Consider the following 25,533-nt stretch of genomic DNA (forward strand, 5'->3'; position numbering starts at 1 on the left):
CTTCCCTCTCGTCATCCTCCTTTCGTCTTCCCTCCTCTTCGTCTTTGTGGTTTTTAGCCATGCTAGTGGTGTGGCTCTGTGGATGGAGTTTTCTTTATTTAACTGTGTAAAAGTCTCATTGACAATAAAATCTCTTATTCAAGAGTAGAGCTGCAATAATCAGTAATTAATTGATTAGTTGAGCAAAATGTCAAACATTGGTGGTTCCAGCTTCTTAAATGTGAGGATTTGCTGAGCAGCATACGTCACGTTGGGCTCTGGGAAATAATGATGAGCATTTTTCACATTCTTTTCACATTTTATACGACAGAACGAATTGATTAATCATGAAAATAATAATTAGTTGCAGCCCTATTCAAAACATATCTGACCACTGTGACAATGAATGAACTTTTTCCTCTTTGTTCTCCTCCTGGTCCTCTTCCTCCTTATTGTCCTCCTTTCACCTCTTCGTCGTCCTCGTCTGTTCTCTGAACTGTCCAGAGGGCTGAGAAAGCTTTTACATGTTCCTTTCCTTCCCTTCGCTGCCGTCTTTTATTTTGCACTTATTCTTGTCTTCTTGTCTGCCATCAAGGTTCCTTTGAGCCATGTGTTTAATCTCCAGTGGTCGACGTGGCTGAACTGGACAGCACAGTGCTCAGTCAACCCTTGTTTTGATTTAAAAGAAAAACAATCATTGGACAGGAGGACACACAGACAGACAGACAGCAGCTGCTAAGAAAGTAAAGCATCAGCTTGCATGAACAGAGCCCATGTGTAATTGAACATGAAACTGATTTTGTATGTGTGGTTGACATAACTGCTGCTGCATCACTAGTCTAATGTAATGCTAATTCACCGTTAGACACGCAACATGCACACACACACACACACACACACACACACTCACTGATGATTTCCTTAAAAAAATATGGTCTCATCATTGCAATCAAAATTGTAAAAACAAGGGATGGAGAAGATACGATTTTAACAGTACTACTACTCTTACCGATACTGCTTATTGATCCGATACTTTAACAGTACTCTTATTGGTTCTTTTTGTGATGAACACACTCATATTTATAGCAGTATAACAATCAGTTGGCTAATGATTACTTTTAGCATTTCACTTCGGACTGTAGAGAGGCAGGAAAGTGTGTTGGCCCTGTGTTGGCCTTGTGTTGGCCCTGAGTTGGCCTTGTGTTGGCCCTGAGTTGGCCCTGAGTTGGCCCTCAGTTGGCCCTGTGTTGGCCCTCAGTTGGCCTTGTGTTGGCCCTGTGTTGGCCCTCAGTTGTCCCTGTCTTGGCCCCTTGTTGGCCCTAAGTTGGCCCTGTGTTGGCCTTGTGTTGGCCCTGTGTTGGCCCCTTGTTGGCCCTGTGTTGGCCTTGTGTTGGCCCTGTGTTGGCCCCTTGTTGGCCCCTTTTTGGCCCTGAGTTGGCCCTGTGTTGGCCCCTTGTTGGCCCCTTGTTGGCCCTGTGTTGGCCCTGTGTTGGCCCTGTGTTGGCCCTGTCTTGGCCCCTTGTTGGCCCTGAGTTGTATCAGACAGACAGTAATGTGTTATGAGCATCTGTGGACAGATGGAGGCTGATGTGGTAATTCTCTGTATGAGTCATGCTGGGGGAAAACACTGGGAGTCATGGAAACATACTGGTATACTGCTGAGGAGTCTGCTCTCCTCTTACTCCTCCTTATAATTATCTTCTCTCCACTTTCTTTTCCTCTCCTCTTTGTCTCTCCTTTTTTCTCCTTCCTTCTTCTGTCCACCTCTCTTGTTTCCTCTCCTCTCCTCCTCTGTCCCCTTCTATCATCTCTTCTCCTCTCTGTCCTCTCCTTTCCTCTTTAGTCTCCTCCCCTGTCCTCTCCTCCTCTGTCCCCTCCTCCCCTCTTCTCTCCTCTCCTTCTCTGTCCTCTCCTTTTTTGTTTGCTGTCCTGTCCCCTCCTCTCCTGTCCAGTCCTCTCCTCTCTCCCCCTCCTCTTCTCTCCTCTTGCAGTGCATTAATAGTAAATGACATGCATGCGGGATGTTTATGGAAATTAGATGCATAACAGAGAGCGGAGTAGTGTCTATATTTATAAAACTCCTCTCTCGCTCTCTCGCTCTCTCTCTCTGTTCCTCTCTATGTCTCTCTCTCATACACCTCTTTTTATATATTTAATCTCTCATTGTAATCTCTCTCTCTCTCTCTCTCTCTCTCTGTTCCTCTCTATGTCTCTCTCTCATACACCTCTTTTTATATATTTAATCTCTCATTGTAATCTCTCTCTCTCTCTCTCTGTTCCTCTCTATGTCTCTCTCTCATACACCTCTTTTTATATATTTAATCTCTCATTGTAATCTCTCTCTCTCTCTCTCTCTCGCTCTCTCTCTCTCTCTCTCTCGCTCTCTCTCGCTCTCTCTCAATGTTAGTGACTGACACTCTGTCAGTGTGGGTGTCTTGCTCTGCTGTATCTCTAATTGAAGGTTATACATTATCATTAACACACACTTGACTTGTTTTGCTCAGAGTGTGGGTGTGTGTGTGTTGTGTGGAGAGCTGAGCCTTTGCAGCAGCTGTAAACACTGTCACTGCGGATGCTAATGAGCAGTTACCTCTGAGAGGTTAGCACATTATTACTGTCACATCGCAGCAATTATGAGCAAAGTATCCTCGGTGTCCATTCTTTTGCTTCCTCTACCTCTGCTCTTCACCAGACGTAGAGAGGAAGTAACTAACACTACGTGGCCAAATGTATGTGGACAGCTCAACATTGCAGCCTGATGTGATAGTTGAACATGTGACTGTGAAACCATGGGCGTCAATGTGCTGCAATAACAGCCTCAACTCTTCTGGTTTCACGCTTTCCACCAGATTTCTGGTCCCACAAGAGCATTAGTGAGGATCTGAGCTTCCTCGGTATCAGCCTCTAATCATTTAGTACATCATAATCACAGCAGGAGAAAATATTTGAGGTAAATAGCAAATGTGAAAGATGCAGGTAAATGGAAAGTATTATATTACTTATTTCTATAAATTAGTCTTTAAAGCATAAACAAATTACTTTTGGAATTAGGTCTATTCGGGTTGGTTAATTTATGCACATTAGATTTGGGTAGTTTTTCTATGGATCTGTTTCCGATCAGGTCCAAAGACCTCCAGTCTGGGGTCAAGTTCCTCCACACCAATATCTTTATGGAACTGCTGGAGCTTGTTGCACCAGCTGTTTGTAAATCCATTGTCTATAACGTAAGTGTTCACTAAGATGTACGCATCACCAAATTAAAATGGGTTTTACTCATCGATTCATTGAGAATATTATCAACAGATTAATCAGTAAAGAAAATAATCGTTAATCACAACCCTATATAAAATACCTAGGCAGATAAGTGGGGATATTTAATTTAAAAAGAGCATTTATAATTCAATACTTTGACAATGACAAATCAGCAATCAAGCACTGATGAAAATGTCATCTTAAAACTGCAATAACTAACCCTTTTTTAACATTTGTGGGCATCCGAAACAACATGGATATAGTATCACCTTTTAAGTTTAAGTTTTCAGTGGGTTTTTAGAGCGGTGAGAGTGAACCACAACAGTAAAGTAGCAGCCGAACAGCCAAACAATGAGCTGAATCTCACTATAAAGCTCCGTAAAGCAGAGCGAAGCTGCAGATTCAGCTGATAATTATCTGTAGGTTCATCATTACCAGAGTCCCCTTTCTAAAACGAAATAATTAGTGTGTAAAACATTTTCTTTCCAATGATTTGAGCTGCTGCTGGAGCTTTTCTCTGTCCAGTTGAGTTTTCTCTCCACTTCTGTTGTGTGATGACAGCGTTCATCATCATAATGGGATTCTTGTCATTTTGTTTGAGTGTAAACGTGTTACTCAAAGTACAGTTGCAGTTAGTGTGTAATATAATTGGGTTCTCCAAGTCTGAGCGAAGGAGGGCCACACACACACACACACACACACACACACACACACACACACACACACACACACACACACAGTCTTTAAGACTTTAAGTTTTTCTGCTCTGACTTTGAGACACACTGAGGTAATAACTCTGGAGGAGGTGTCGCTGTGTGTGTGTGTGTGTGTGTGTGTGTGTGTGTGTGTGTGTGTGTGTGTGTGTGTGTGTGTGTGTGTGTGTCAGACAGTATCTTTGAAGTTCCTTTTTCACTGTGTCTCTCTCGCTCTACTCTTTGAAGTCTATCTGAATTTTGCTGACTTGCCTTTTGATTACGTTTGTGTGTGTGTGTGTGTACTTAAAAATGCTGATGTAATTACTCTGCGTGTTGACTCGTAGGGTTTTGAAACACGAGCAAAAACTGCCTGTTAGGTTGTAGAAACACACTAGAAGACAATTAAAGCTGCATGTATTGATGATGGTATCTGTTGGCCACTAGGAGGCAGAAGACCTTGACAACAAGCTGAACAAACAGCCCGTTATCTGCTCTAATTATAATCACGATTTACCTCATGATTTACATCCAGTGGGTATAAACGGAGGTGGATGGGTGTACAGCAAGTCTGAGCAAGTTTGTTATGACTATGGTCTTTCTATAGCTGCGATGCACAGATATTGTAGGCAGCAAGAATTTCAAAAAACATTGGCAATTAATGTAATTCAGGATTTTGAAGAATCATCAGTTATCAATGTTTTGAAAACTGATATGTCTCATATGTTAGCACCCAATAAAGTTGTTATGGCTAATGTTTTTGCAAACATGTGACTCTAAATGCTCCACCTGCTTCATCAGCTAATCACTAACCTTTAGCCTGTTTCCACTGCAGGAACTTTTTCAGGAAATCTGGATACATTTTCTTTGTGTCTAAATGAGTAATAGTAACCAAACGCTTTGGAATTGGTCCAGTAGATCACCTCAGGGCAGCAGCGAACGGGCTGCAGTGGCTGCAGCGTAATCCTTGGTGCAATTGCGCCCATGAAAAGTACGTTCACTAAAAGTGCTAGATTTTTCCAGTGACAGGCTCAGATTGTTAAGTGTCTGACAACATTATGGAGAGGATCCCTAAAGAGGTAGACGTTTCTGTCTCTTGTTGTCACACTGTTGTCTTCCTGCAGCATCTCAACTCTTGCGAGATTTCTCCTTGAGCAAGACTTTTCCTCCACTGCCACCATGAGGTTGACTTATTTGGTTTGATTTAAACATCTCGACAACTGTTCAATGAATTGCCGTGCTAATGTGACCATTTAGCGTAAAGCACCACTGCACCAGAGTAAAGCCTCAGAGAGCCACTAGCGTGGCTGTAGAGTTTTGTTTTTACCTGCATCAGGTCTTTCAGGTTTGATCATGAGGCCAAGTGGGTGTATCATGTTTCTGCTGACAGTCTGACTGTGTCAGGTTTTTCTGCTTAAATAATAGATTACAGCTCAGGAGAGGAGACAGTTTGAAAGATAAAAGACTCAAGTTTGCCCTGAAAAGCTTCTCAGATAAATCACATCTCAGGAAATTCTTCGTCATCACCAATATTTATTTTTTCTTATTCAAATCAGGCCACTTAAACAAAAATAAAACCATCAAGAGTTAGTGGCGTCTCAGTGTGAAGCAGCTTTTGGAAGTTAAACCTAGGCCAAGTCCAGCCTGAGGCAGACAGCAAACATCACAAGAGTTTGATTTCACTGGGAAAAAAAACAGTTTGACATTCAGTTTGAGAAGCCACTGCCTTTTCAAATCCACTCCTGAGTATTTCACATGAAAAATATCTGTGTTGTTTATGTGCTTGCCAGCTATGAGCAACAAGGCAGACAGTGTGGGGGGAAGTTAATTTGAAAAATAATCAGTCAGACTGTAATGAGATGAAATAGAAAATATAACCAACAACTCCAAATATGTCATTGTGGTTTTAGCAGCAGTTAGCATCGGAGCTTTAGCATTGTCCTCATAGTGGGATCATCAGGTTTTTATGCTACTTAATACTCACCACCACATTTCAGAGGGGAAAATTGTACCCTTTACTTTTTATCTGACAGCTGTAGTTTCTACTTTGATTAAGATTTTGCTGTGCTGGCTGTAATATAGAAATTACAGGCTTTGTTTTTTTCTACACAACTATTACTTTACTTTTCATGTTTAAATGCGTTTTGCTTAAAATACTCTGACTTTACTTCTACTTTAGGATTTTGAATGCAGGAGTATTTTTACATTGTTGTGTACTATTTCTACTGAAGTAAAAGATGTGAATACTTCTTCCACTGCTGAATAATAATTATTCAAACAATCCACAATCATCATCTATCAATGAAAAATTAAACATTCTCTGGTTGACATTATTTATTTGAAAATTAGAAGAGTTAGAAGCATTGACTGTCCATGCCCTTTTTTAAAACAATTATACTATATATCATTGTAATTTTAAGTATGTTTGGGTTTTGGACTGTTGGTATATCAATATCATTTAATCTTGTTAAATCACAAACCTTTCTTGTTAAATAAATGTAGCTCGTTAAAACAGTATACAGACCTATCGGATTTGTTTCTCCATGAATGATATCTTATGTCCTCGTGAATATATTCACATATACGATGTGAAAAGATGCACCGATTCACGTTTTATTTATTTCTCTCTCAGGTCTCTCGGTGCTGCAGAGGATCTTGGACACGGCGGCGGAGCGGAGTTGGCAGGTCACCTCCGTTAACTTGGACACTCTGACAGAAATGGGCTTCATCAAGCTGCTGGCCGACATGGACTTTAAGAAGGACTTTCAGATCATCATCGACTGTGAGCTGGAACGACTCAGCTCCATCCTCAACCTGGTAAAACAATAAATCTTTCTACAAGGCCTTTTTTAAATTGTACATGTGCATGAGGAGGGACTGCTGACGGATAATAAAAGCTGAGCAAGATTGAGAAAGGTTAGAAAACTGCAATGTTCAGTTGATTCTTGTTTGTTTTCTGAAGATTTCTTGGTTGGGTTTGTTTTGTGGAGTCCAGCACGGCGCTGCCATGTTGAAAGTCATGCCATGTCTTCACACTCACAGGTTCCTCCTACGCCTCAAAATAGCCAAACTTTGAGTTATTTTGTTTTGGTCATTTTTGTTGGTTACACTCTCTGCTCGCGATCATCAGAGCAGCAGGATATGCAGCTGAATATTTTTTTATAATATATAGATATATTTTTCAGTTGCAGCTGCTTTCACACGTGTTTTGATTTTAACATTAAACACTTTGATTTCGGCTTCGTTGATAATTGACTGGCTGGAGAGACAACAGAGAGCGAGCGCATGCAGGAAATGGTTCAGAAAGATATTTTTGCAGTGAAAAGGATGTTCTGTAATATTATGTAACATGTTTGTAAGAACCAGAGGGAGAGAGAGTAAGAGGGCAGAGAAACAAACGGTGTATTTTTCAGGAAGCCAAAAGCTGCTCAGTGGGAACTCTGGCCAGAAACCAGCCATCATTTGGGAAACTCCCCTTCCTGCTGAACTCCAGCTGGCTAACAGAGACTGAAGGATCAGGTGGTGTTTTGGATCTGTGAAGTGAAGCTTTTGGCATCGGCTGAATTTATTTTATGTTCCGTTAAGTTTCATGTGGCCTGGCTGAAAATATCAGGTGGTGTTCAACTTGACTGTAATTTGACTTCATTTGGTTCGTTTAGTTTAGTTGAATGTGAGTGAAGTATCAGGTGGAGCTTCGGATCGGCTGGGTGATTATTTAAGTGGTGAACTTTAAAAAAAAAAAAAATGGAAGCAGTTGTGCTCTCTGAAATTTGGTGGCATGGCAGTGAACAAGAAAACCCACTTCAGTGAAATTGGCATAAAAAAAAACGTTGGTCAAAACATGGGAAATCTGAGTTCTCAGAAAAGCAGTTTGTTCATGTGCACATTAACAGGCCAAGCTAGCAGCTCTGTGAGGCTGTACTAAATGCAAACATCAGAATGCTAACATGACAAGGCTAACATGTTGACATTTAGTAGGAAGACGGTTTACTATCTTTCTATCGGTTTATTATAGTATTTGAAACATTATTTTGACCTGATGGAGGCGCTAGATGAAAAGTCAAAGGATCACCAAACTTATTAGTATTCATCCTGAGGGGAACATGAATGTCTGAACCACATTTCATGGTAAACCATCCAATAGTTGTTGAGATATTTAAGTCTGGACCGAAGTGGTGGGCCAACCAACATGCTAATGTTAGCATTTAGCTCAAAACACACAGACTAAATGTTAGAGTTTTGGAGTGCTTTTTTTTGATTGGGTGTTAAACCACAACAACAACAAGGAAAGAAGGAAGTGGTACAGGGGATAGGAGGCAAGAAGTAGAGGGGGAGGTGAAGAGGATGGAGGGATTGAGGAGGAGCTCAAATAGCTTTCTCCCCCCTCCCCCCTCCAGCAGTGAGTGGCGTTCAGCGCTGCCGACCAGCTGTGTTAGTGAACATTCATTGACCGATGCTCATTAGGAGCTAGACCTGAGAGGAAGATGAGAGCCAACATCTGCTTCCTCCTCGTCTTTCTCCTCCTTTCCCCTCTCCAGCTGTTTCTCTGTCCACCTACTTCTCCTCCTCCTCTGTATAACCTCTCTTCTGCTTTCCTCCTCTGTTTCTCCTCCTTCCTCTTCAGTCTCCTCTCTCTGCCTTTTCCTCCTCCTCTCTTCCTTTCCTGTCCTCTCTCAGTTGACTCTCATCAATCTGAGGAGACCCTCTCTCTTTCTTTCCACCTCTTCCTGATGGTGAAGATGGGCAATTAATTCCTCAAACACAAATCAAGTCCTCCAATTAGTAGCTGTTTGAGAAGACACACACTCACTCACATTCACAAACACACATGCAGATGGGTGTGATGAATGTGTAATGGATGCTTTTTATCATCATTAGAAACATCAGAAAAATGTAATTAGCATATCATTTACTCTGACTTTTCTCTTGCTCAGATTGCTGCTCAGAGGAGAAACTTGAAAAACTACCAGTACATCCTCGCCAATCTGGTGAGTCTGTCTGTTTACTGGAAGGAACCTGAGAAACATGAATACAGTGAGTGCAGGATGAGTTCACGCTCTCACGTGTGTGTGCACTTGTGCTTCAGGGCTTTATGGACCTGAACATGACAGAGTTTCAGAAGCTGGGGCCGAATGTGACGGGCTTCCAGCTGGTGAATCGGTCCAATCCAGCTGTGGAAAAGATCGACCAGGACTGGCTGGACTTCGACAGCAAAGACCTCAAGCTGCCACGCAGGAGGCTCAGGGTACACACACACACACGCACAAATCTGTGCTGCTGTATTTGTGAGGACATTGTTTTGACTTGAATTCACTCTGTGGAAGCTTACCCAACCTTAGTTTCTAAATCAAATGAAATGAAATGAAATGTCATGTTTGTTGTCTGCTACAGCATATGTATCTGTTTAGTAAATCACTTGTCCTGTTTTCTCCTCTGAGAAAAATCAGAAACCAAAAGAAACCAAATTTATGTTTTATATATTTTTGATTTCATGATGGTGCCCCCTATCTTTACATTAACCATTTGGAAAACTGTTACTGTCCACAATCTTTGAACAACCCACAGCAGCTTTCCTGATTAAGTGTCCTTCTTATCCAACTTACTAACATCAACACAGGTCTTGTCCTGCACCTTAGCTTGTTGTTTGCAAGCTGGATAGCTAATTAGCTATTGCTTCACAATAAAAGCCTTGCCGTGTTTCACCAAATGTTTTAATGTGAAGCAGCGGCAGTAAGAGATATTGTGTTAGCATGAGCAGTGACTTAATCCAGCTCTCATACGGCTGCAGGAGAGTGAACAGTAAACAGATCAATCAGATGAAATTACAAAGTGATTACATGCTGCAGCGTTTCCTGTCAGTCTCTCATGCGTAGGAATGTAATTTGAATCTCATGCGAAAATGTAAATACATTGAATGGCTTTTGCTGAAAAAAGGCTGATATAAATAGTATTAATCATTTAACATTTGTCAGTATCATCATTTCATGAAAATCCACAACACTGCTGTCCTCATCATCATCCTCATTTCTGACTGCTCAGTACACAGGAGCTCTGACCTACGATGGCGTTAACGTCATGGCGACGGCCTTCCAGAACCTGCGGCGGCAGCGGATCGACATCTCTCGCCGTGGCAACGCAGGGGAGTGTCTGGCAAATCCTCCTGCCCCCTGGGGACAGGGCATCGACATACAGAGAGCATTGCAACAGGTAAAAAAATACACGCAAATATACAGCATCCACATATTAATACACACGATAACACTAATTCACGCTGCCACGGAATATGGTGTGGATATGTGTCTGTTTGTGTGTTTGCAGGTGCGTCTGGAGGGGCTGACGGGTCAAGTTCAGTTTGATGAGCGAGGACATCGCACCAACTACACTCTGACTGTGATGGAGCTCAGCCACACCGGACCCAGGAAGGTGCTGTTGCTGCTGCTTTTTTTTGTTAAACGAGTTTGATTCTAACAGAAGTTTGGTGTGGAGATGCACTCTGCAGAGAGTCCAGAGTCGGCAGGTTTTCCCTACATCAGCTCATTTCAATAATTAGCTCCCTCTTCTCTGATTAGAGGTGTGATCATCAGTGAAATCAGCTGCTGCAGCGCTTGTTTGGTATTAAAAACCTGCAGACTCTCAGCTTTCTTTTAAACTCCATCACACACCCCAGCATTACAGTATGAGTTATCATTGTAATAAGGTACATTATTATGCTTGCTTTGTGGTTTATGAGACTTCACACAGAGGTACAGGGCTTAAATGCGACATTTTAAAGCCTGGAATTTAGGTTTACTGTTTGCTGCAATCTTTGTCAACTGATGGAACCAGAAAATCCTTCTTTGGGGGACAGAGCCGTGGTGGAGTTGAGGTGGGACAATAAGCTGCAACCATTACAACTCATTGTTCAACCAAAATAGTTCCTGGAACTATGAAGCCAAAGGAACTAAACTCAGAAACTAACAACTTACATTAAAATGTCCACCCCTCATCCTCCCTCATCTCCATATTAAGGATGCTGCATTTAGCATTTTGAAAAAACTGATGTATCATTGTTGTTTTTCTTAAACAGAAAAGCAAATCTGTCAGAAACTTGTTTGAAAGGAAAACACCAAAGCTGGAGACACAATGATACAACACACTTGTCAGATTACAGACGAGACAGTGAACAGAGGCTGAAGACTTGTAGTGTAACGCTGCTGCTGCTGCTACTGTATGTTCAGATTGGCCACTGGAACGAGAGGAGAGGCTATGTGAACACAGCCGTCTACAAGCCGGTGGTGGAGGAGTTCCACGGTCTGCAGAACAGAACATACGTAGTCACCACTATACTGGTAAGACTGGGAAGACATGATGCTGTTCATCTTACCTTCACCTCCCTGTGGTTTTATTTCTCAGACAAATGAAAGAAAGTAGATATAAACTAAACGCCATCTGTCTCTGTACAGGAAGCTCCCTACATGATGCTGAAGAAGAACCACGAACAGTTTGAAGGAAATGAAAGGTACGAAGGTTACTGCGCTGAACTGGCCGCAGAGATCGCCAAACATGTCGGCTTTGTCTATCGACTCGAGCTGGTGGGTGACGGCAAGTACGGTGCCAGAGACTCTGAAACAAAGATGTGGAACGGCATGGTGGGAGAACTGGTGTACGGGGTGAGTGTGGCCAGACCTCAACCATAGAGGGAGCAGATCTGAAAACACAGATGGATTATACATTGCACTTAAAATGTTGTCTTCATGTTTTTTCCTCTTACTTGGATGTGCATTTGACAGCTACAACTTCCCTATATGTGAAACTTGAAAGTCCGCCTGCTTAAAGGATGAGACTGGCATTATTCTGTTTCTCTTATTGTCAACCAATCCCATGAAAAAACTGTCTCTCAATACTTTCTGACTTGCTGTGTGTGGCTCTCTGTTCCAATCTCATTGGTTCCCACTGAAGACGTACATCTTTAAAAACACATCACAAATATATAGTTTCATGTTTAAAGAAGGCTCAGTAATTCCTTGAAACAGCCTGGCACTGTAGTTTTTTGCAAATGTTACTCAAACAGGAATAAATAGTGCATTTCTTGGGGACTCTTTTCGGCTGTGGGTTAATTCACATTTGGATTCTGTGGGGCAGCAGGATGGTGTATGTAAGACTGGGTCACAATTAGACATGTACAACCTGTAATGAGGGGTCTTGCAGTGACTGAGCTACTTGATTTAGCTCAAGTAGACATTTGCACCAGAACAAAACAAAAAAACATCAATGCTAACTCTGATTAGCATGAAATTTGTAAGAAGCCAAAACAAAAGCAACCTGGTAAAAAAACTAAACAGGAGGGCGCAGATGGACAGTGTGCTTGGGAGGCCGGACACTACTTTCCAACTCAACAAATCATAGTGTTACAAGCTGAGCTTGTATTTGCAAAAAGTACAAAGTAAAATCATTTTTGGTCTAATAAAAGAAAACCTGAAAAAGTCTCCCGTAGACGTGTTAGTTATAGAACGTAAAACAAGACTTAGAGGCAAAGAAAAGATGCGAATGGGTACAAACATCTGGGGTATGATAGATACGTGGTGTGAAGCAAAACATGTTTTAACTTCATGAATAGAAGAGAACAAAGGGAGACAATGTAGAAGAAAATATGAAAAACAAACCAGTCAATCTGAGCTTACACACACAAATAACCACAAATAAACAAATACAGGTGTGTGTTTTGTTACAGCAGATGTTGGCTAAAAAACAGGCTGTGAAAGAACTTCAGTGATGTTTGTTGTTGTATCTGCTCCTCTCTCTCTGCAGAAGGCCGACGTGGCGGTCGCCCCACTGACTATCACTCTGGTACGAGAGCAGGTGATCGACTTCACCAAACCCTTCATGTCTCTGGGAATCTCCATTATGATCAAGAAGCCCACCAAGTCCAAACCGGGCGTCTTCTCCTTCCTCGACCCGCTGGCCTACGAGATCTGGATGTGCATCGTCTTCGCCTACATCGGAGTCAGCGTGGTACTCTTCCTGGTGAGTTGGGCTGGAGTGTGTGTATGTATGGGTGTATGCTTTTTTGTTGTTTGTGAGCCCCTAACGTAAGACACATTTCCATCATGTGGTAGACAATAAAGTTTTTTGAATCTTGAATATGTTTGTGTGTTTGTAGTTACACACCAAAAAACCTACAGCATCTTTAACACATAATGGCGGTTTGGAACCACTGGACGAAACTAGCTAACTGTATATAAAATTGTTAGTTAGCTAACTGAATATAAACCAATTAACTAGCTACCTGTATGTAAAGTAGTTAACTAGCTCCACCTCAAGCAGCTACAACAGTAAAATGCTGCTCTATCACTGATGCATCAATATTAACAATCTAATAATGTTATATGGAATCAGAGTCACAGGAGACATTTTACTGCATAATGAGTATTTTTACTGCTGATACTTTACCTACATGTAACTGATAATACTTCTGTCTCGCTGTGTCTCAGGTGAGTCGTTTCAGTCCTTATGAATGGCAGGGCGACGACTCTGATGATGAAGATGAAACTCTGCCCTCCTCACGCCGAGCTCTGCCGACTTCATCCTCTGAACTTGCTCACTCTCCAGGTATCTCACCATCATCATCATCATCATCCTCATCATCAAGGCTTGGAAGCCTCCTTTTTATTCTGTTTATTTTCATTCTTGTAATTCTTTCATCAGTCAGTTTTCTGTTTGATATGACTGCTTCTCAGGGTACTCACAGGCTCAGGTCCAGAACCAGAACCAGAACCAACAGAAAGAAAAAGAGACTCCAGAACACACCAATGACTTTGGGATCTTTAACTCTCTCTGGTTCTCACTCGGGGCCTTCATGCAGCAGGGCTGTGACATCTCCCCCAGGTAGGACACCTGGACAAACACAACACAGTGGTGGAGACAAGTAAAAGTACAAGTAAAATACAAAAGTATTACCATCAGATTACAATTTAATTACAAAAAGTAAAAATACTCATTATGCAGAATGACCCATTTCAGAATAATGATGAAATAATGTTATTATTGAATTATAATTACTGATGCATGAATGTGTACATCACTTTGCAGCTGGTAAAGGTGGAGCTTATTTTTACTATATATACTGCTGGGTTGTGAATTTCACCCATAAGTCTTATCTTTATCCATAATAATACATCATTGTTAATTTTATTGTGTATTATTCATCTGAATCTGCAAAGTAACTAGTAACTAAAGGTATCAATTACATTTAGTGGAGTAGAAGTATAAAGTACAATACTTAAATGTACTCTAACCTGAACTCTATAACGAGGACTATACCTACAAACAGAGACTGGACAAGATTTCCTCATAAACATAGAAGTTCAAAGACAGACTAAGATGAATATATACATAACCATACCATCATCGATATACATTGCTTATTAATGTAGACGTATCATCACACACACACACACGTTATCATGAAACACATACAATCCTGTGTGACGTGCTGCCGGGTTAGTTGTATGTTACTACTGTGTCAAGGCCTGAGGCTGTTTCTATTCTGGATGTACTGCACTCTGTGTGTGTGTGTGTGTGTGTGTGTGTGTGTGTGTGTGTGTGTGTGTGTGTGTGTGTGTGTGTGTGTGTGTGTTGGTTTGTTATTTTGTCAGTGTATATGTGTGAGTGTTTCGCTATGTGTGTGCGTTTACGTCTTTTTCAGTAAATGTTTACCACATGACCTCATTAAAGTAATATTATAGTCAAACGTCTCCTTATATATTATATACTATATGTTTAGCATACAGGTAGTGTGTGTGTGTGTGTGTGTGTGTGTGTGTGTTTTAAGACATATTTCACGGCCAGTCAATCTCAATTGTCTCTTCAACTCTGTATTTTTGCTCTTTCACAGAAACACGTTTGTACTTCTATACTTGTGAGAACCCTCCTTAACGTAATACATCCCCTAACCCCAGTGGTGGAAAGTAACTTAGTACATTTACTCAAGTACTGTACTTTTTACTGTACTTTTTACATTTGCGGTACTTATACTTTACTTGAGTCTTTTATATTTCTACTGTACATTTCAGAGCAACAGCTTTAGTTACTAAAATTTTCGCACACCTGAAACAATTAGTCGATTAATCAGTTACACAGAAAATGTAATAATTAAACTATTTTGCTTATCATTTACGTAATTTGTCATACAAAACATTTCATGGTTCCAGTTTCAAGTGTGAGGATTTGCTGCTTTTCCTTTTGGTTATTTGAAGTATTTAAATTTATTTTGAATAATTTTGGGGTTTGGACTGTTGGTTGGACAAAACAAACATTGTTCAGAGTTTTTACAATCAATCAATCGATTAATGGTGAGAATGATCAGCAGATTGATGCATAATGAAAATAATCAGTTGCAGTCCAATACAAAATAGTTCAAATGAGCTCCCCGCTAAGGTCCACAAAGTTACTTTAGACTGTAAAAATTGAAATTGGCAAACAGCATAAATTAATAGTATTTTATTATTTAGATTCTAGTTTACATAGTTTGTGTGGTTATGTATTGTTTATAAATCTGGCTCTCGTGGGGAACCTTAAAAATATCCTCAAATTGGAGTTCTTCCTATTATTGTGAGGACATTGTTGCACACAGATACATGCCCTGTCTATCCGTCTCAACCCTGTTCATCATGACACAGGCCCTGTTAATGTGTGTGTCAGGGCTACACATCACACAGGGTCACCTTTAGATGAGCTGGCTATGACTGCAGGGCTGAACAGTGTGTGTGTGTATTGTGTGTGTGTGTGTGTGTGTGTGTGTGTTTGCGAATGTGTCGATGTATTTGATGCCTATGTGAAGTATGGACGCTTGTGTTTGTGTGTGCAGCCTCCCTGCAGGCAGAGCCATCTCTGCTCCTTTATTCACAGCAGTTCAGCCTCAGTTGTCACACCTACTGTAGGAAACAAAAATAAGACATGTATTATTTGTCCAGTGATTCAGTAGTGAGCAGATGTTACAACAGAAGCCTCTCTGGTGATGTAATGCGTCTTCTGGTCGCCATATTGGAGGTCAGCTTTTGAGGAAAAGTGACTGTGAACCACTAATTATTCTAAAAGACACAACTTGTTTTTCTCAAATAACTGAAAAGACGTGCAAAATCAGAAACGTAGACTTATGGCTTGTTGCCGGAAGGTTTCTAGTTCAATTCCCGGTAAAACTGGGAGGGGAAAGTAAAAGCGGGCAGCTTCGTAACTGTGAGTGAGTGAGTGTTTCTTAGTGAGACTATCCTGGGTAAATGTATGTCTTCTCCTTCGCTCCCTCCTCATTCTCTCCAGGTCTCTCTCAGGTCGAATCGTTGGAGGAGTTTGGTGGTTTTTCACCCTCATCATCATCTCCTCCTATACAGCCAACCTGGCAGCTTTCCTCACCGTGGAGAGGATGGTCTCCCCCATAGAGAGTTCAGAGGACCTGGCCAAGCAGACAGAGATCGCCTATGGTACCCTGGATGGAGGCTCCACCAAAGAGTTCTTCAGGGTGAGGGACACATTGTTCTTCATACTTTTCAATATATCGATGTTATTCCGATCTACAATTCTCTGCAGTATGTTTGTCGTGTTAGTGGTCTGGCAGAACCCGTTGTTCTGCAAAAGATGAAAAATGTGCTATATTCTTTGAATTTGGTTTGCTGGCACCGATTGGAGAATTAGCTCCACCAACTCCATCAACCAATTAACTAATATTCACATAACAGTAGAGGATAGAAATGTGCATTAATATGGCATTTTCTTTTGACAATTTTCCAAGAGTTCTAGAGGTTCCTGTCAAAATCAGCGGTGCTTTGAGGTAGAAGGTTGTCCTTCATCCTCAGAATGATCTTTATTTGTCTTTACTATCTATTCCCACTTTAGCGGTCAAAGATAGCAGTTTTTGAGAAGATGTGGTCGTACATGCGGAGCGCAGACCCTACAGTGTTTGTCAAGAACACCAATGAGGGTGTGATTAGAGTCAGAAAGTCGAAGGGGAAGTACGCCTACCTACTGGAGTCCTCCATGAACGAGTACATCGAGCAGAGGAAGCCCTGCGACACCATGAAAGTAGGAGGCAACCTGGACTCTAAAGGCTACGGAGTGGCCACGCCCAAAGGATCGGCCCTCAGGTACACTCTGAAGGGGACAGTCATGTGGGGTTAATGTTGGTGTCCTGTTTTGTCTGTTTTTGTGGGAAATTAGGCCAGTCAGCCCAGACATGTGCATATCAAATTGTACCTAATGGTGTCAACAGGTTCAGTTGATCCACCGACACATTGCACATGTTAAATTATTAAGCTGTCCTTTTAAAGAGACGTATTCTGTCATGAATTTTGTTTTCTTGGTTTTAAATCAAAGGTAAATGAATGGATAAAAAATGTAATCAAACAACTTGATTGGCTTCATGAACAAAACTTAATATACATTTCATAACATGAATATGCTAGTGTTCTGGGATCTAAACAGTGGGCGCTAGCATGCAGTGGTGTGGACTCAAGACAGACTCAAGTCATCCTTTGATGACTTCAGACTCGACTTGACCTTAACAGCGACTCTTGACTAAATGTGGACTTGAGCTTTATGACTTAAAAGACCTGAAGCTTCTTGGCTGTAGCAGCAGCACATTCACAGAAAGAGCAGATAACTACAGAGAGGGCAGTGTTGGTGTGACTTACTTAATTCAGGATTTTTAGAGCTTATGACTTGATTTAGGACTTTAGGATCAAGAACTAAGACTCACTTGAAAAACAATGACTTGGTCCCACCTCTGCAGAGCGTGGAGTACTGGTTCAAACATGTAATGAATCGACCCACAGGACGCTGATGTTTGGAGTCCTTAGATGGGTTTATCAGAGCTCTATTGTACAGTGTACATTCAGGATTTAGAGATTACAACAAACTTCATGTAATTTCTTTTTACTCTCAAAAATCAGGACATACATGAAAATATAAAAACTAGCCTGACCCTCACAGAGCAGTCTGTCAGATTTGGGTTTTAGACTCTGTGTGTTTGTTTGTCTGTCAGTCAGTCTGTCTGTCTGTCTGTCTGTCTGTCTGTCTGTCCGACTGTCAGTCTGTTAATCTGTCTCTCTCTCTGTCTGTCTTGTCTCTCTCTCTTTTGTTTGTCTTTGTCAATATGTGTGTTTTTCTGTCTGTCTGTCTTAGTGTTTCAGTCTATCTGCCTGTTCCTGATCTGTCGGCCTGTTTACCTGTCTGTTGTCATGTCATCTATTGTGCCTGTCTGACCGCCAACCTGCCTGTCTGTCTGCCTCTACAATCACCACAATACTGACAATGCTACTAACATCCACATCTATCTATCTATGAGCTGCTGTCAGATAAAATCTTGCATTAAAACTTTGGTGAGCCTCATTCACGTGTTCGTTTGGCTAATAGTTTAATTCAGCTAATAGTTACTGAATTAAATAAGAATTTGAACTGAATCAAAAGGAAAGATAAAGAAGAAGGAGCAAAATATTTGATAATTACTCTTTTTACTGAACTGCTGTTGAGCCAACAATTCACACCCCTAACAATAAATACACTCTACCCTCTACGAGTTACAGCACACCCTGGCAACCATGCGGCACTCCCTGAAAACCACCCAGAATCACCATAGTAGCCAATCATACAAACACCCAGCAACCACCAAGGATACCAAAGCACACTAACAATCTGTCTCTGAGCCCCCTAATATCCAACCAGTAACCACGTAACAACCACCAATGTCTGACAGTGGAAAGTAACTAAGTACCATTTGTATAATTTCCCCCCGGGGATCAATATATTCTGATTCTGAGTACATTTACCCAACTACTGTACTTGCGTTGAATTTTCAGGTACTTTACTTGTGTATTTACGTTTTTTTGCTACTTTACACTACTACACTTCAGAGGGAAATATTGTACATATGATACGTTTAAAAAAAACATTGTTTAAGATTAAACAAGTGGTTCCCAATCTATGTGGCTTGTGAGCCCTTAAAAAGCTGTGCCTATTTGTGGCCCCTTGGAGACCACTCTGTCAACATCTATTCAGTATTGAAATGGTTGCTGGTTTATTGCAGGTGTTGACTTGGTTTTTACTGGACACAGGATAACTGTCTAAGAGATAATAAACAAAACAAAACAAAAAATCTTAGCTCAGCTGAAACAGGAACATCATCAAGACTGGAGGTTTTATTTTTACCTGACAGCAGCATTTGAAAGTCATGTTGTTTTCCCTTTCTTTGTTTCAGACAGAAGTTGGCCTTTGTCCATGTTTTTATCAGATGTTCTGTGAGAGAACATCTTGGTACATTACAGTATTTGTCATCATTCTTTCTGCTCCACATCAGCATTTTACAGCCAACCCAGAGTCGGAGAAAGGAAATTACTCCAAAGATGAGATTAGTGCATGCTGAATGTAATAATTTGTATGTTCCTCTATGTTATGAAATTAGTGTGTAGGCTCAAAAAATATCAATCAAACCTGACAGCAAACCTGAGCCAAGCAAATTGGCTTGACATTCAGCCTTTGCAGAAAATGGTTTCAAACAGCTGCAGATGCAGAAAGCCCAAAATCATTCATCATTCATTTTTGAAAAAAGAACAACAAGTTGTCGGTGATCAGTTACCTAGCAACGCATTTGTGTTAAACCACTTGAATGCTAAGCATATTGGATAATCACCTTTACACATTAAAAATATTGCTCACAAATTCCAGTTGAACAGACTGTGTACTCTGTCTCTGGGTTGACCGGCTCTCACTACTAACAGCTGACAATATCAAATCAACGACTTCATTTCATCGTTTCCATTGATAAAACTCCATCAACCAGCATCTGATTTCCGCTCATGTTGCTGCCGTGTCTGCTGTTGCAGAATCACTGTGATGATGATGACTGTGCTACTGTTCTAAGTGGATTAGTTGGAGAGTATTGTTCCAAAATGACATTGTTACAAGTTACGTAATTTCAAATTGTCAGATTGATTGATTGATTAAAACAAATAAGTATCACTTTCAAAACACATAAACACATTTTGTTTTTTAGAATGGGTACTATAAAGTTTTTACTAACACTTCTAGTCCAGGTGAGATAAACCAGAAGCAGAAGCCAAATGTAGATTTATAGCATTAATGCTAAACTGACTTTGACCTGATTGAGATAATAATTATATCATTTGGTTGTTAACAGGTAACGATGGCATGATTTTAACACATAGGATATGTTCTCCTTGATTTTCCTCCAAATTGATATTTCTTCTAACAACATAGTTGGATCCACATAATAATTTTGTTCACATTTCAACTGGACTATTTTATGTTTTACACTGTACGGTCATTCAAATGTATTTTTCTTGATATATATTCTTATATACATAATGAATTTTAGAACAAAACTCTTCTTTTGCTATCATTACATTAATTCTTGTTATTGTCTTTTCAAACTGAAGTACTCCTGGTTGACTCATCACTGATCATTTTCAAACATCACTGCTACCTTCTGCCACTCTATAGTTTTGATCATCACTGGTATGTAAAGGGGAACAACAGGCAACTTGTGGGTATTTGTGTATGTTGTAGGGAAATACTACATGGTAGAAAATTGACACAATTGTAAAATACATTTTGCCACCTGAACTTGCTTTATGTTCCACCTGGCATTTATGTCCAAACATTTGACTGTTGTTCCTACTTTATTTATCAGGTAATGAATGGAAATTAATGCAAGTCGAAGTTTGCTGCGCAGTAATCAGTAATAGGATGCATTTGCTGTATTTCAACCCAGATCATATTAAAATGTTATTCAAATCCTTTACTAGTACAGTATAACTCACAGACAGCTTCGGTCATGAGAAACTTCTGCTACAGCTGATCACTGGGCTCAACACAAGCCAGTGGCGCAATTTCGCCATCTATCAATTCATTCACACATGACAGTCGAGAGGAGTAGTCCCAATGTTTTTTCCCCAACAACTCCCTCCAGCTCCTCCTGGAGGATCCCCAAGTGATCCTTGGCCAGTTGGGAGATATTGGACTCCCCAGCGTGTCCAAGTATTACCCATGGATGTCGTTCCCAGTCTGTCGTGCTTGGGACACGTCCAAAGGAAGAGAGATTCTTTCTTGGATTCTTCTGAAATGGCTCCTCTGATGATTCAAGAGGACATCCGAATTAAACCACTGCTACTTCACTGTAAAGTCCTGTGAAGTCCTCACTCAGTCACCACGTAGGGTGACGCCAGCCATCTTGCTGACACACTTCACAGATTCTCGCCTCGTATTTTCAATCTAATTTCTTCAGTGGGTCAGAACCAACTGAATTTACATTGTGAATTGAAAGCTTTACGTTATAGCTCGGTGCCATCTTCACCACCACAGTCAAGTCCAAAGCCTGCATTTCTGCAGCCAGCACCAAGAGGGATCACTCATGAATTAGACTCTGATCCTGAATTGAGAACACAGCTCTTACTCCAAGTGTATAGAGAATGATGAATGAGTGAATCCAGTTGATAGTTTGCCTATATTGAAAACAACCTAGGTAGTCATTGGTCATTAGGACAAAGTGCGGTGGGCCAATCAATCAAAGTCTTAGACCAACCCCTATAAAAGAGTTTGGTTCAAAAGCCAAAACTGAAATGCAAGAAAGTGAGTCAAACTTTATCTACCTTTAAACATCATGCAGGTCTTTTCACCCAGAGAAAGGTGACAATCCAAAAGCCAGTTGTCACATTCAGGTCCAAGATGCTTTTTCAGGCTGACTATGGGAGTCACATGACCCCCCCCCCCCCAGTCGTTCGCCAGTGAGGACCACCCCAAGCCTGTTCCAGGAGCTGACAATGGTATCAGTGATTCAAGTTATGTGTTCCCTGATATTCACTGACGCCCAAGGAACTAACCATTTATAGAAAATGGTTGTACAGTTAGATTTGACAGAAAAGGGAGCTCTGAAATTTCTTGAATGAATGAAGCAGCTGATGCCAATCAGAGTGCGACTTCAGTGCTAGACGCAATAATGGAATCCTGGTTTGTGAACATATGCAAGTACTGTCTGTACCCTTCACGGATTTAAAAAAAGAGATTTGTTATGTTCTTTGAACGCCTGAATGAACGCCTGAACATTAGACAGTGTTTAAGCCCTGTGAACGGCTGCAGCTAAGTCTTTCACACTAAAGCTATGTGGATGTGATTTGACAAATTATGAGAAACATACCAACATCTTAACATGGTCTGGGTTGAAGAGAAGCAAACCTGTCCTTTAAGGAACCTTTCATTTTATGATTACACCAATAATAACATGCCTGTCATAAGTAGATACATGTAATGATGTTACTATCTTCACTATGGTAGTCCTTTGCTCATTAACACCTAGTTCCCTTTTATCCCTCATCACTATCATCCCCGTAGAAACCCTGTTAACTTGGCAGTGTTAAAACTGAACGAGCAGGGCCTGTTGGACAAATTGAAAAACAGATGGTGGTATGACAAGGGAGAGTGCGGCACCGGGGGAGGGGACTCCAAGGTCAGATCACCGTAACCCCAACGGGTAACGACAGGCAATGGTACACAGGGTAACCGGCAACAACCCACAACTTAAAAAACAAGCATAAAACACTCCGGAGGGCACCACTGAAACTATACTGGAACCTATTGTTTGGTGTCTTTCACAGTTGTAGTAACACTGGGTCCACCTCTGGAATAGGAGGTGGTTTGATCCGTCCAAAATGATTCACTCTTAGGCCTTGTGGAAGAAAATGTCTGACTTCTCACCTTCTGATCCAGGGGGTATTTTACAAAACACGATTAGGAAGCCTAGGATTTCACAACAAAACAGGATTAAAGTATGACCTTTAGAACAGAGATAATCCTGTTTAAAAGAGGCATCAAGCTAATTTAATCCCAATTTTACACAATCATTACATGCAACAAAACAGTGCTAAAAAGATGCTCTACACAGCAGATTTTCAAAATAATCATGGCAGAGAGAAAAGCAATCGCAAAATAAAACATGATCTGGTATGTATTCTTGTTTGAGGGTTATAATCGGGTGATCTATGATGATGATCTTCAAAGCTACCTAAGACACTGGTTAAGGTATATTTATATTATATAGGTACTGTATATAGGCGTTACATAATTAGGCATATGTACAGCAAAGGAGAATCCAAGTCTGCACATGGAAATAATGTATATCGCTGTTAACCAATTGAGGAAAATTAAGCAAAGCTAACTGACAATAAACCAAGATTATCAGCTAGCCTAGTAAAATACCCTCTGTGATCATCTCACCTCTGACATCCGTTCCTTGTTTGTGGACAGTGTTGACTCCATTCCCCCAGGAAGTTAAACTGCAGCAATCCTTCAACCTCCCCACCACAAAATACAGTTGATATGCTTTCTGGTATTTGAACAGCAGACTGTTTTGCTCAGTAAATCCAAAGATCCCGGAGTGTTTTCAGCTCTTGCCGGTTACCCAAAGTGATATAGTAATACACATCTCGCACGTAGGGAGTCAGGCATAACCAAGCTAGATGGAGTATTAACGCATATCACTTTAACGCTGACATTTTCCAAAACAGTTCTATGTGTGATTGTGCCTGTTTTTTGTTTGTTTTTCTTTATTTTGTTGTTGAGGTGTTCTCTGTAGCGTACCAAAATGCCAGTTTTGCTAAAATCGTTGCTACCGCTGCTGCTGTAGCCACCGCAGCCCTGTTGCTGTGCAGCTGATCAATAACATAAGATAACATGGAGGTGCATAATGTTATTTATGTTATTCCCAACCCCCCCTCCCCCTCCCTTCCTCACATGGTTCTTTGAAGAATCCCAGTAAACCTAGCAGTACTGAAGCTCAATGAACAAGCCGTCTTAGACAAGTTGAAAAACAAGTGGTGGTATGACAAGGGGGAGTGTGGACACAAGGACTCCGGCAGAAAGGTCAGTTCTTGAGGTCGCTCGGCCTTGTCCCGAGGTCATGTGTTGGTTTACCCCACCCCCCCTTACCCCCATCAGATCCACACCCCAAAACCCCAAACTTCAGCAGGTACACTCTAAAAAGAAAATGTCTTTTTGCAGATATGATTCTCTAAGTGTGGTAGAAGCTTCTATTCTATTTTTTTCCCAATTCATTTCATGCTAATTGGAGGTTTTTATTGTTGGTTTGTCAATTAATTTAATATCTATCTACCAGCATCTTTAACACTAAGTTCACTAATTAACATCCTATATCTCATTTGTTTAATCCATAAAAAAGGTGAAAAAATGACCAGTTGTGATGGAGCAGTGATTCCCTGAAGTCTTATTGTCACTATGAAATTGATATGGCAACCAGTGGGAACTTCAGGGAGTTACTGGTCCCAGAAAGAAATTGTCCAACACATAACCTCCTGTAAAACAAAACAAAAAACAACACAACTTTTGCACAGATTAAACAAACAAGATATAACATGTATGATTAGTGAGTCTTATAGGTGCTGGTTGGTGGATTTTGCTACAGTTGGGACAGAGCCAGGCTAGCGGTTTCCCCCTGTTTTCAGTCTTTATGCTAAGCTAACCAGCTGCTGGCTGTAGCATCATATTTACAGTACAGACATGAGAGTGGTATCTTTTAATCTAACTCTCAGTAAGAAAGCCATTTTTCCTTTAACTACCTGTTGACACAGAAATCTGCCTTTGCGATCACAATCAGTGAAGTAATTTTTGGTTTATTGAAGAACTTTTTGTTTTTAGAGTGTATCACTGCTTCTCAGCTGACCATTCTGAAGAACTGGAGGATAAATCAACCAAACATGAACACATTTAAGTATTCTGATGGCATGAAAACCTCATGACTCCAATTTGTACTTAAACTGAGAGGCTGTCCACGCTTGCTTATGTGCTATATAGTAGATTTTATGAACTTAGTTCCCACAAAACTTGTTCCGAACTCTGCATATAGTCAGACAAATATATGCAAATTGATGAGAAAATGAGCCGCGCTTTAGCCAATTATGACAAAGCAGACTTTTCGGAGATAAGGGGTTTTCATGTCTCCAGATCAGAAGATTTCTTCAGAGGCTTTTCTCTGCTCAGCCTTCCTTCTGTTCTCCAGAATATTCTGTGGTCAGCACAGTTCACTGGAAGCAGCCGCAGACAGACGGACAGACGAGGGGCTGAAAAATGTGACTTTTTACATCACTTTTAATCGCAATTCCTGACTGCCTTTGGGTGCCACATTTCTGTGAATATTTTTAGACCATGTCAGTGGTTGTACAGTGTCCTGGGGTTTTGTCTTTCTAAAGATGGAAGGAGCTATTCTGCGTCAACATGCGAAATCTGTCCCGGAAGCTCAAGATTAAAGCCAGATTTTTTTTTTTTACATGTCGATGTAAAAAGTCAGATTTTCAGAACTGCTAATATGTTTTCCTGTCTCTCTCTCTCTCTCTCTCTCTCTCTTTCTCTCTCTCCCTCTCTCTCTCTCTCTCTCTCTCCCTCTCCCTCCCTCCCTCTTTTACTGTCACCCTATGACTCTCTTCCTTCCTCTCTCTCTGTTTATGGCTGCTAACCAACAGCTATTGAAATTGAAGCTACTGACCACAGCTTTACCACCCTACTCTCTCTCCCATCACACACACGCACACAACCACTGATGTTTTTGTCTCCAATCTGT

General features: G+C 40.9%; 1 protein-coding gene across 1 annotated transcript in view; it reads left to right on the forward strand.

Moving 5' to 3' along the window:
- Positions 1–25,533, forward strand: part of LOC139295553 (glutamate receptor 1-like) — a 62,287-nt gene that overhangs the window by 29,872 nt on the left and 6,882 nt on the right. The window contains exons 4-16 of the mRNA XM_070917754.1: positions 6,556–6,740; positions 8,858–8,911; positions 9,010–9,168; positions 9,963–10,130; positions 10,242–10,346; positions 11,141–11,251; positions 11,366–11,572; positions 12,711–12,926; positions 13,394–13,511; positions 13,640–13,787; positions 16,218–16,416; positions 16,791–17,038; positions 22,296–22,410. Coding sequence (XP_070773855.1) covers positions 6,556–6,740; positions 8,858–8,911; positions 9,010–9,168; positions 9,963–10,130; positions 10,242–10,346; positions 11,141–11,251; positions 11,366–11,572; positions 12,711–12,926; positions 13,394–13,511; positions 13,640–13,787; positions 16,218–16,416; positions 16,791–17,038; positions 22,296–22,410 — 2,033 coding nt within the window. The remainder of the gene's footprint in view (positions 1–6,555; positions 6,741–8,857; positions 8,912–9,009; positions 9,169–9,962; positions 10,131–10,241; positions 10,347–11,140; positions 11,252–11,365; positions 11,573–12,710; positions 12,927–13,393; positions 13,512–13,639; positions 13,788–16,217; positions 16,417–16,790; positions 17,039–22,295; positions 22,411–25,533) is intronic.

The sequence above is a fragment of the Enoplosus armatus genome, chromosome 13, assembly GCF_043641665.1.
Source record: "Enoplosus armatus isolate fEnoArm2 chromosome 13, fEnoArm2.hap1, whole genome shotgun sequence".
In the NCBI taxonomy this organism is placed as follows: Eukaryota; Metazoa; Chordata; class Actinopteri; order Centrarchiformes; family Enoplosidae; genus Enoplosus; species Enoplosus armatus.